Here is a 13,023-nt window from a genome sequence, read left to right on the forward strand (position 1 = left end):
TCTGTTCATACACTCATGGTTAATTAATCTGGAATGCCTACTGATAAATGTTCACATCATTCAGTGAAATATTGTTTGTTTGTTGTGATATGAATCTTTAAAAAAAAATGTAGGCTAAATGTTTAAACTGTATGCAAGTATAAGGGAAAATTTACAATATTTTGGATACTGTATCTGGCCACCAAAGTTCATTTAAAGTAAAGTACAGATTTTCTATTTAGTCTCTGTTAATCTAAATTAATTATAATTATACATAAATATGTAAACATGATAAATGATATAAATATAATATGAGAAGAAATTATATAAATATAATGAGAAATTATTAAATTATATATTTATTATATATTTTAATAAATTATTAAAGAAAATATAAATATTTGTTTATTTCATTAAATAAAAAATGGAATATAATGCACAAGATATATGAACTACTTTTATGGTGTGTGTCCTTTTTTAAGTTTGACCGTCCCAGGCCAGCCCTCATTCACTTTCATTGTATTGAAAGGAGTGGCTATATATTCTTTTTGTGTTCCACAGAACAAAGGAAGTGATTATAATAAACAACATGTTTTAAACTCTGAAGAAATGACACACTTCACCTTTAAAGCATGTGAAGACCTCTATGACGGAAATGAGTGATGCCCTTTCCTCTTTTGGTCTTTTGTTCTGGGTCGTGTATAGAATAATGGGCAGGGGTGGTTACCGAACGTGCAGATTTGGTTTCGCTGCTCTTCAGAGAGAAAAAGAGGGGCATCGGCAGGCAGAAATAGCTCCCCTCCCCTCGCCTCTGGATCAATGAAGGTCCAGTCAGAATCATTGATCATAGCCCATCTTCATGTAACAGAATGCTTTATGTTTTTTAGCCTGTGGCTGACACTGGGGTGTAATATCTCAAACAGACACTGATATCAAAATGTCTGTTTGTCCTTCCAGTGATTTGATCACATCCGCACCCACATTATTATTTTTTTTAATCTAGCGTTTACTTTATAGCATGCTTTGGATGCGTGATCACCAAGTGTGTTTTGACATGATTATGTATGTATGCCTTTACCTTATGTGTCAGTGCTGGTATTTTCCCTTTTCATGGCCGGTTTTCCTACCCAATCAATATTCTGCAGTGGAATCTCTCGGTCTGCAAGATGTTAATCCTCATCGACATCACAATGTGTGTTTTTGTGTGTGTGTTTTTGAGGGCGAATGGTTGTGTGTATAAGTGTGCACTGCAGTCTTACAGGCCTTAATAGAGTAACGGCAGTCTTATCAATACGCTCACCTTTCTGTGTTGAAATGATACAGTGTGCTTCCTTAGGAAGCTATTGATCCCAGTGGACAGAGGGAAGGCGGTCAAAGACAGAAAAGCTCATGTAACATGCTCAGACATCTGTTGGACGTGAGAAATAATGGATTTGACGTGACAGACAGCTGTCAGTGTTCATCCTCGGGCCCAGAAAGATCTTGTGACCTTGTGTGTGGTGGATGTGTGAAAAATTGGCTCTTGAGCTGAATGTGCCGTCATGATTTGACTTCCTGTCTGTGCCATAACACTTCCTGTTCCTAACTTAAAATAACATTTTCCTTTTTTTTTTCCTTTTTTATTTATTTATTTCATGTTAAGTTATAATATGATAATAGACTAAATTTTTATTATTGATTATTTTAAGATTATTATTATTATTTTTTTTTTTTTTTTTTTTTACAACACACAAGTTTGTGTCTAGACTAAAATAGTATATCTGTTGTTGTTTTTTTAAAGATAAAGTGCCATTGTAATTATTATTATTATTATTATTATTATTATTATTGTAATTATTATTATTTTATTAGAACTCACATAAATGTCTGTCCAGACTAAAAATGTACATCCATTGTTTTTTTTTAAAGATAAAAGTAATTTTTAAACAATTATTTTATTTTTAAAACACAGATACGTTACTGTCCAGACTAAAAATGTATGTCTGTTTTTTGTTTGTCTAAATCAGTTTCAGTATTGCAGATATAGATCAGTTTCCATGGCAGCACATATATATGCTTAGCATTCCTCCTTTTATTTATTTATTTTTAATCCTTTACATTTATTTCTTTATGCATTTGGAGCCATGTCCATGTCCTTGCCATGCTAAATATGGTTATAAAGATGGAAAAAGAAGGGGAACTAATTCCAGATTGAATAAGACAAGACACTGAGCATTATCGTTTGTTCCAGACGTATATGCAAAACAATTGCATAACTAATCATTTATGCTCAGGAAATACCATGACCACCTCACTCTTTTTTTGATGCTGCATTCACTGTTTTCTATTGCTGAATGATTCAATGTGGAAAAGGTGCTGTGAATAGCCTAAACCCAGTTATATCAATATTAAAGGCATTTTGTGAGAGTTTCATTGATTTTTACAGTATCTGCGATGCAAATGGAGTTGATCAGGTTAATTGTTTTGGACTTGCCAACATAAACCCTTTTCCTCAGCATTGTGCTTCTCACAAGGACACCATCAGTCGGCTTGCCGATATGAGTAGGAAAGGTTGAAGAGTCGGACAGGAAGGGTTGGCTTGCTAACTGGATTAGCTTTAAATGGCCCTGGTACCAAAAAGCCTCCCCATAACCCAGCCTAGAAGATCCTCATCTCTTAACGCAGGCGGAAGGGGCCAATCTCCTTACAAAAGCTTTTTTACAAGCTCAGGAAAGCAAATGTTGCCCCAGCTTTCTCATGCATGCTTTAAGCTGTCTCAAAGAAAGACATTCATTTATATTCATATTTTAGTGTCTCTGTGCTTGACAAAACAGCACGGCGTGCCTCTGAAGGCAGGCATCAATCATTGAAGGTACATTAGGCGTGTGTGCATGTGTATTTACGTGATGAACCTGTATATTAATATGCTATCTGTTTTTTGTTTTTCCCCCAAGACATTTTTTTGAACTTCAGACCTGAAGGCAGAAGAGCAGGTAGTCTGACTCCCCTTGGCATGCTATTGAAAATAGACTCTCTCCTAAAGTTAATGATTTTTTAAAGGCTTTACCCCCTTCACGTCTTAATTTAGACAGTTTACAGCTCAGTATACAGCGGGGCAGCTAACAGGCTAAACCTGCTAATAAAGTCCCTCTACAAATGTCCACACTCCTGGCTCGGAGGTTCAAGCTGCGTGAACGTAAATCAGTTAAAGCGATAAAAGGCTCCTTTCATTCTCACCCACCCAAAAGCGTATCATTATGAAAGCAAAGTTAATCAACTAAATGAAAAAGCAAGTCGGGACAAAGGTAACGCCCAGCCCTGGCTGAGAAGAGACCATCTCCCAAGGATGTCTGCTCTTTGTGTTTTGTGTACGCACACACAGCTTTCAGACAAAAGAAACCCTGAAACACAGTATGCTCAGCCCACAGAGCCACCCAAACCCTCCGTAACTGAAAGTAACCGGGTGATTGGACTCGTTTCTATCAGTTATTCTCATTAAAGACATGGAGGAGCCAGGATGTTTCAGGAAGGGGGAAAATGCCAGGCTGTCCCTGCTCTCTTTATCTGCATAGACGGCAATTTGTCAGAGAGAGAGGGAGAGAGCGGAATGTCACATGCATGCAGATGAGAGGAGGCTGTAAGCATGATCATTAATAAACAATAAAAACTAATAAAAGACCATCAGGATTGAGCCGTAGGGGTGTGGGGAGATGGAGTTGGAGAGATTCGGCCGCTGATGACCTGCATTGTCCTAAATTGGATTAGCCGTGCGGAGCTGATCACGGGCTTGAAGCGGTTAAACGCTTTTACAAGATTGTAATTGAAAAGGAGTTAAATGTCAGATTAAAAGAGGCTCCTGTTTGATGTCCTATTGGAAGATGATTAAGGAGGTGCTGGATTGTCCATTCCGGGACTTCAGCAAGGGAATGAAAATGCGGCAGAATACATTAGGCAGGGTTTGGGGGCTGGGACGGGTTTGTGGCCGCTTTAAGTGCGATCCTCTTTGTTGTCTTCCTGATGGTTTGAGCCAGCATGTTTCCTTGTGACCTTAAAAGGGTTTCTCTGACCCCCTCCCTCTGCTGTCTGTTCCTATCAGCTGACCCTGCTGACTTCTGCTGACCCCTGGGCATCACTCTTGATCTCTGGGGGCACATTTATACACATGCACATGTATCCGGTATTTGTTTGATTTGATGTATTATTCAAACGTTGATTATTAAAGTCAGTGCAGACCTCAACAATAAGGATGGCCTGTTGGGCCTGGGTCAGTGTGAGGGTTTCAGGCTGGTCGACAACTCTGACAATCACCTGACCACGATCAATCACTTTTCCTTTCAGGCCAGTGCTGCGCTGCCACTGAAAATCATTTGTTGATCTAGCACATCCATTTTTATGGCTTCACTTCAAATTCTGTTAATTTGTCACCAAGATACTGTTATCTAACTAACATGACTAACAAAATTGAGCATGAATAAAAATGTGTAAATGCAACAAACCAATAAGCAACGTTTTGCATCTCATGTTATCGGTTTCCAAAAGAGTGATTTATGACTTTATGAAGTAACATTTATAGCTGTATAATTTCTAGTTTGTTGCAAATTTTCCTTTTGTAAAAGAAACCACAAAAATTAGGCCTACATTGCTACATTTTGGTTTTGTGGAAAACATTTTTTTTTTACATGTTAAATGTTTACAAATAAGTTTTTTTTTTTTTTTTTTTTTTTAACAGAACTTTAATATGCATTCCTATAATTGTGTATACTACCATTCAAATGGTTGGGATCTGTAATATTTTTTAAATGTTTTCAAAAAGAAGTCTCTTATGCTTATCAAGGCTACGTTTATTTGCTAGAAAATATAGTAAAAACAGTCATATTCTGAAATATTATTAGTTTAACCCTCTGGGGTCTGAGGGTTTTTTGGGGTCCTTGAGATGTTCTGACATGCCCTGACATTTGTGCTTTTTTCAGTTGCTTATAAACATATTAATGGCAAAGGTGTAATTACACTCTATTTAGCACAAACAGGGATACCATAATATGTGAGCAACATGCATGTACATGTTTGTATTTTTGAGAGAATAATGTTTATGCATGGTTATTGAAAAAACTAAAAACTAAAGTTTCTGAAATAAGGCCACAAAACACATACTAAATATGTGTCAATAAGACTTTTGACTAATGGATGTCGTTGCCTAGAGTGAAAATCATCCTGCCTAATCATTCACATAAAACAATACATTGATTTAAATCTTGTAAAACACTTTTTGTTTGGAAAGGCAATATGCGCAAAGGGCGTCAACGATCCAACACCATCATGCATATTTAGTGATTCACACCTGAGGAGACAATGGGGCCCGCATACTTAATGAGCCATTCATTCAGGTGTGTGACTGAGCCACAAGAATGAATGCAAGAGCAATATATATATATATATATATATATATATATATATTCTACCAAATTGGTTCACAGTTGGAAGCATCTAAAAAAAAAAATATTTTTTCCACAAATTGTGCTTGCAAATTGTATAATATCCAAGGAAAACATGTCTAGTAATTGTGCAGTTAATTCTCATACTGTATTTTCAGTTTTGGAATATGTATTCTCTCCCCAAATGTGTCAATAATAAAACATAATAAAAATTATTTATATAAGGCTTATATTTACCTTTTAAAATTTGTTTACATCTACCTTGTAAATATATTTTTTTTATTAAAAAGGTTACAATTACAACAACAATTCAAGTGTAATCTTTCTTTGTAAAAACTAAAGTATACATTTTATCATACATATTTCAAAGTTAAGGATTCATTACTTTGAACATAGCCTACATTGACAAAACATACTATATTTAACATATTAGCAAAAATTGGCAAACAAAAGCTTATTTGAGGTGGCAGATATTTTACAGTAAAAATGTGTAATCTATCCAAAACTAGTCAACGAAATGTTGTCTTTCATATGTCTCTAACATAGGTCTTTCGTTTTTATTATAAGGAATATAAATGTTAATTTGCAGTTTAATACGTTGCTTATACAAATACATTTTATTTCAACATATTTCAGTCGATTTTTACTCATCTCAGTATAGCAATACAGTTTGCTAAAAGCAGATCATTCATTCACACACAGAAACGCGATTCACTTGAGAATGAAAAAAACTTAATACAGTATTCCATCTGTTGCTCCTCGAAATACCAGCACTTCTGAGGTACATTTTCCATTATTATTATTACGATAGTATTATTCCTCACAGCGCCGCGAGACAGTGTAAACAAGTACAATGATCTTAATAAACTTGATGTGTTTTCTCGAGCTGATATGGGGGCGTTCACAGTTTGCATGGATTGCCTCATTCATTTGCGTTTGAATAGCGTGCGCTATCCGTGGGCGGGGTCAGATTAAAACATAATGAGCTGAGATGAGAACGACTGACATCTCTCTCTTTTCATAAAGATTGCATAAACAGAGAATATTTGTTTTTTATAAAAATTACTTCATTTAAAAGAAGAGAATTCAAGCTTCATGCCTATGTGTCTGTATGCCTGTTTGACTGAGTATTCGCTGAGTTATGGTTCATTTTCGGACGCGTTTCAGAATGGACTTCACTGACAGAGAGGAGGCAGAACTCGCATCATGTTTATTTTTCTTTATTTGGCGAAAAGCACAACACTTTGTTTTTATTGTGAGTATACACAAAAATAATACACACTTAACAGGATCGATTGATGTATAACACAAGCATATTAGATAAAAATTAATATTAGTATTTTGATTCTTTTTTGCACTGATAAGGAAAAAAACGGCGCGATAGCCGACCTCAGGGGGTTAAGATGTTTTCTTTTTAATATATTTATAAATGTAATTTTTTTCCTGTGATGCAAAGCTGAATTTTCACTTCAGCCTTATTACTCCTTCATAAATTAGTCATACTTTTGTGCTGGTGAAAACACTACCCTGCAGTGAGATAAAAATTGAACATGTTGACTTTCCTAAAACACTTTCCTGGTTGATTTAAAGGTAAAGTATGTAGTTTCTGTGCTACTATAGTTGTGTTGAGCAGAATTTAGTGTGGCCAAACAGGTTATCCAATCACTACTATCCCAAACATATAGTCCCATCCCAAACTCATGCCACTGCTTGCACCAAGTTACTCAAACATGCAATTTGTTTAAATATTCTGAAGGCACCATTGAGCCACTATGGCATTTATAAGACACAATAGAAGTGCCTTGCTTGTAGTCACCTTTTCACATTAAACTGGCATAGAATAAAGTATTTTAACAGCAAAAACTCCTTTAAAGGGAGCAGCAGGAAAGGAGAGGGTGGAAGAGTTTCTCCCATTAATAATGCACTGTCAAATTTGCATGTAAACACCTTAACCAATCAGAGCTGGCGCTGGGCTGGTGGTGCGAGGTATTGTGTGATTGGCAGCTCTGGGGGGAAATCCGTCTGTTTAAACGGAGGTCGTGCAGTGTGGCAGGGTGGCAGGGTTCCCCTTCAACAACAGGCATGAGCAGATGGGTCCTCAACCCGCTGTCCCTGGGGCGGCTTTTACGTTCGCCTGTCTAATAAATCATCCTCTTCTGTCCAATACATTATGCACAGGTATTTCATTGCTTTACAAACCTGGCACAGCGTGTACATTCGATTGAGCCAGTTTGAGATGATCATGTAGATAATCAACACACGAATGGAACCGCCCGAGCTCTTGAGATAATTTAGAGACATTCATTTGAGGATATGCGTAGGTTGTTATGTGATTAAAATGTTATGATGACTATTCTTCAGAGGAGAGACCTCGACTGAACAGGTTTCTCAAACTGAAGAGCAATTTAATAAGTCAAGGGAACAAATTAAGTAAAATAGCCATCATTACAATCATTGTTTACAACAATACATTTGTGTAATTTAAGATTATTTCTCCATCTTTTCTTTTTGGTCTAATAATTATTTTTCAAATTCTGAAGTTTGACCTTGTTTGAGGTGTTCTCTGAAAAAATTCTTATGACAAATATTTCTGTGAATTCCCCGTACCCTTAACATTACAAATGTACTTGAGAAGTGTCATCCAAACACTCATTTTGAAAAAATTATGCTATCAAATATGATGAAAAACAGAGTACAATGATTTATACAGGCGTCTGTACCACTGGCTCAGTGCTGTTGTGAATTTAATATTTTGAATGGAGAAAATCGATTCATTTGAGAAAGCAGTCATTCATTTGAATAAACTTGTTTAGAAACCAGACACATTTTATGTCGATGGAACAAATTTTTCTTTTTCTGAAATGGATAAATGCATTTGAAAAATAAATTACATGTATAAATTACATGAGCTTGCTTTAATAATAATAATAATCATCATAATTCATTTCTCTAAGAATAACCACTTTTTTTAACATGAATGATACTTCAAATCATGCATTATTTTCTAGGAGAGGTGTGCTGTTACTTTAAGCGATTGTACTTAGATTGTGCTAAATACAACAACAACAACAACAACAACAACAACAACAAAAAACTCCAAAGACTTACATTACCATTCTAAAGATTGTTGGTTTATATTTTGGCATTTATTTGAAATAGAAACACTAATATTGTGAAATGTAATTACAATTTAAAATAACTGTTTTCTAATTAAATATATTTGAAAATGTTATTTATTCCTGTGATGGTAAAGCTGAATTTCTAATACTCCAGTCTTCAGTTTCACATGATCCTTTAGAAATCGTTCTAATATATTGATTATGTTGCTGTTTACAGTTCCTTGATGTAGAAAGTTCAAAGGCAAAGGATTTATTTGATAAAGTTTTTGTTACAACTTAAAAGTCTTTGCTGTCACTTTTGTTTATTTAATGCATTTCATGCATCCTTGCTGAATAAAAGTATTAATTCCTTTTAAAAAAAAAGTTTTACTGGCTCCAAACGTTTGAATAGTATTATATTAATTTACAAAGCTAGAGTTTAGGCCATCTGTTACATTGAATGAAAGTCCCACTGATGGTAGATAATGTTCTTGATTTGAACAACTTTTCACAACCTTGCTTTTTACTTTTAATTCGTAGTCATGTCCATGATATAGTGGAATAGTGTGAATATGTCTGCGTATAGAATATCAGTTTATGCATACCTTGGGAAATATTTCACAGATTTTATTTACATTACATTATTTACATTTCAATGCATGTTTTTCAGCAGACAAATCGTAGCCTTATATACTGCAGCGCAAACCATTATTCACACATGTGAATCAAATATTTTCTGATACATATTCCTTTAATTATAAAATGATTCATGTTCATTGCTTGATTTTCAAAGCGGTTGCACAAAGGCAAAAAACCTGAATGACTTGACTGAATCAGGTTTTAGAGAGGTCAGAATGTGAATATTTCATTAATAAATCATGTTTTTCACCATGTTCATGCCTTCAATAGAATAGATAAACTGAAGCAGTACACTATAACACTTCTATGTATTCATGCTGTCTGCACTGTGCTTTGGGGCCCAGTCGTAATTTTGGTGGTCCCGGTGGGCCACTGCGCCTGTGTGTGTGTGTATGTGAGTGATGCTGTCACTCAGCAGGGGGTGACTGCTCTCTCTGACAGCGCTCCTCATGGGCCTGTTTGCCTGCCAACATCACGGCCCAATCTGACTTGCACATCTATTCTAGTTTTGCACACATGCACAGACGTTGCGCCGATATGAGCAATCTTGCCTCAGCTGTCGGCCTGACATCTCTCTGGCTCTTTCTCCACAGGATGAGTGTTCAGTGAGTAGTGAGGAGTTTGATATGAGTGACCCCACATGGATATCAGCTGAACGTCACACCGCACTGTCTGACCTGAACCATCCTTCCAGCGCAGATAGGATGCACAGCCCGCAAAACACACACAAGGAAGAGGACGGTAAGAGTTCCTGTATGCTCATCTGCGTCTTAATAAAGGGTTTGAACCCTCTGATTACTCTAGAGTCTCAAATGAAATGCATGTGTGCATGTCTTCAGCATAAAAAGTCATTTTCTTTATCAGTATTTTTCTCTTGGTTCCCAGTAATCAAATCTAATTATACATTATTGAGGAGGGATACACAATTTCTCCACTAAATGTAGGATATTCAGACTTGATTTAAATAATATATCTTGGAAAAATCATAAATAAAAGGAAGATTTATAATTCATAAACACATACATTTTCCATAAAAAAAACATGTTATAGTAATAAAAATACAATTAAGAAAAATCTTCATTTATATCTATGTCTTAATGGAGTCGGTACAATTTTTGAAAGAAGTCTCTAATGCTCACCAAGCCTGCTTCATGTATTTGATTAATAATAAATAAAAAATGGTAATAATGTGGAATGTTACAGTTTAAAATAACTGTTTTCTATTTGAATATATTTAAAAACAGAGTTTATTTTTGTGATGTCAAAGCTGAATTTTCAGCATCATTACTCCAGTCTTCAGTGTCACATGATCCTTCAGAACTTATTCTAATATGCTGATGTTGAAAACAGTTGCACGGCTTAATATTTTTGTTTAAACGTTTCTTTCAGAATTCTTTAATGAATGGAAAGTTCAAAAGATCAGCATTTATTTGAAATAACATCATGTCTTTACTGAAACTTTTGATCAATTTAATGCATAATAAAATTAGAATAAAAGTGTTAACTTCTTTAAAAACTCTTTGTAATACTAATGGTAGTTTATATTCAAATTTAAAATATAAATGAAAATTCATCATATATTTCTTTTAAAACAGGTTTTAATATTTTAGATATTTTTTACATCTGCTTATAGATTTAGATATGGATGCTCAGATGCTTCTGAAAATAAGGCAAAAATACTGATTTATGTTTTTGGCAGTGTTGTTGAGAGATTGTTTGTGTGAGTAGATGAAGCATGTTCTTTTACACATGCTGTTTGAGAGCGGTGGAATGGCCAGAATGAGGTGAGAAGAGATGTATGTATCGATTGCGATCAAGTGGCCTCCTCCCTGCTGCTTTCAAGGAAAGAGAAGCATCTGGAAGAGAAAAATTTATAGACGAATGGAGATAAGGAGAAAAAGAGAGATGGAAAGCGAGAGCTCTGAAGATATAGAGTGGTGTCTTTGGATGGTTAAGGACGAAATTAATTTATCCATCGTCATTTACTCACACTCATATCGTTTCAAACCTGTATTCTCTTCCATGAACAACAAAAGGAGATTTTCAGGGCACTGTTCTGGTCTATATTTTTCAGTGCAGTTACACTGAATGGTGACATGAGCTTTATTATTGACTGAAAATACCTACATCCACCAAAGCTGTCCTTGGCACTTTAATGAGAGTTCATGACAGAAGTAGCGATGTTATTCTGATTTATGAACTTTTTTTTATTTTATCAGATCTTTTCAATATCAGTTAATTTTGTTCACAAAACCATTATGAATTGTACTGGTCCAATTCTTGTGTTCTAGACTCACTTACTCGATCACGATTTATAAAAAATTCTCTCTGTTATTGTATGACTTCAGAAAAGTCACATGAGTCAAATTAATTACCTTTTTTTTTTTTTTTTTTTTTAGCATGAAAGCTTTAGTCCTAATTAAGCCTGTGCAAATGACGAATTTTCATTTTTGGGTGAGTTACTGGAAGGGTCAGAAGAAGTTTCTCCAGGTCTTTAAAGTCAGTGGTTTCTTGCTACATTTTCAAGCTGTTTCTCTGTCTGTAGGTGACATTAGCGACCGAGAAAGCTCTGCGTTTATATAATGATGGCGAAGCAGAGAGTATTTATTCCTCCCCTTCTACCTCTCTCCGTCTATGGTGGAAATATAGCTGTAATCTTTCTGTATTGAAGGCAATCTAAAACCTTCAATACAGAAAGCTGAGCAAAAAATACATAGGCTACATACAGTTTTCTTTTTAGATACTTCAGATGAACATATAGGCTGCATACACATATATGTGAAACACAGACACAAACACTCAGTAAATGAAATTAGGTGTGCCATATTAGGTTTTGATGGTATGCCACTAAATCAGTTTTTCTGCAAGAAACCTGTTATGAAAGTGTAGAATACTGAATGGCTCACTGAAAAAGCCTTGTTTTACATTCTAAGGATCTCCATGGCTTTACACCTTCCTGTAGCTCATGGAGGTGTAAACATGAAGTTATAATGTAAAACTTGAATGCACTGTTAATTGCTTTGGATAAAAGTGTCTGACACATACACAGCTGTCAAACAGGGGCAGTGCTGCTGTCCTCTGGAGTTTCTCTCATGGCCAGACGTGGGTAAAGGTAAAGTACTCTCTGAGGGCCATCAGCTGAGAAAGACCCCCTGAACCCCTCTATCAGCAGGTCTCTGACAAGAATAGATAGACATGATGATGATGATGATGATGATGGAAGAGAGGTGGAAAAAGAGATAAAAGAGAAAAAAGAGGGAGGTCAGGTAATCAAGACTGCTCTCTGACTGATTAGAGTTGCTCTTGAAAGTGAAATGTTCTGCCACAAAGAATAACCTTCATCACCTTTGGCTGATTTCAGATTGCCTGAACATGAGGAGACAAGGGCAAATGTGATCATTTATATTTCTCAAAAAGTGTCTTTTTTGAGGTGGCCATGTATTCGGTGTAGTCGTCTCTTTTCCTTCCTTGTACACGTTTGACCTCTTGTAAAAGTTAATCATTGTCTAAATGCATAATTACTCATGCTGTTAATCTCAACCCAGCTTGTCGGTCTAACCTGTGGACCCTTTTGTTCTCTTGGATTGAAGTAACATGTTGTAGTGGCTTCAAAAAGAATTCTGCACATTTTTAAACCATTGCTGATGCGTTTTAGTCATTTAAACAGTAAAGTGAGTCTGTGAAGTGATATTTATTTTACATTTAGATGTTGGTCTTCACTAGTTTGTTTGGCTTTACTCAATATGTTCATACAGTAAATGGCATAACCTGCAGGTGTAACTGCTTCCTAAACGTGTGCATAGGTGTTTAGCATGTGGTTTGTGTGCGATTAGGAGCGTACAGTGTCGGCCTTCTTGACACTGTGGCTCACACTGGCTGTGGCCTTGGTGCCGTGC

General features: G+C 35.7%; 1 protein-coding gene across 3 annotated transcripts in view; it reads left to right on the top strand.

The window, feature by feature from the left end:
- nol4lb (nucleolar protein 4-like b) overlaps window positions 1–13,023 on the top strand; it is a 104,825-nt gene that overhangs the window by 40,835 nt on the left and 50,967 nt on the right. For all 3 annotated transcript variants that reach the window (XM_084099472.1, XM_084099473.1, XM_084099474.1), the window contains one exon: window positions 9,721–9,868. In XM_084099472.1, the coding sequence (XP_083955598.1) occupies window positions 9,721–9,868 (148 nt within the window). The remainder of the gene's footprint in view (window positions 1–9,720; window positions 9,869–13,023) is intronic.

This window comes from Abramis brama, assembly GCF_963993115.1.
Source record: "Abramis brama genome assembly, chromosome: 22".
NCBI classification, from domain to species: Eukaryota; Metazoa; Chordata; class Actinopteri; order Cypriniformes; family Leuciscidae; genus Abramis; species Abramis brama.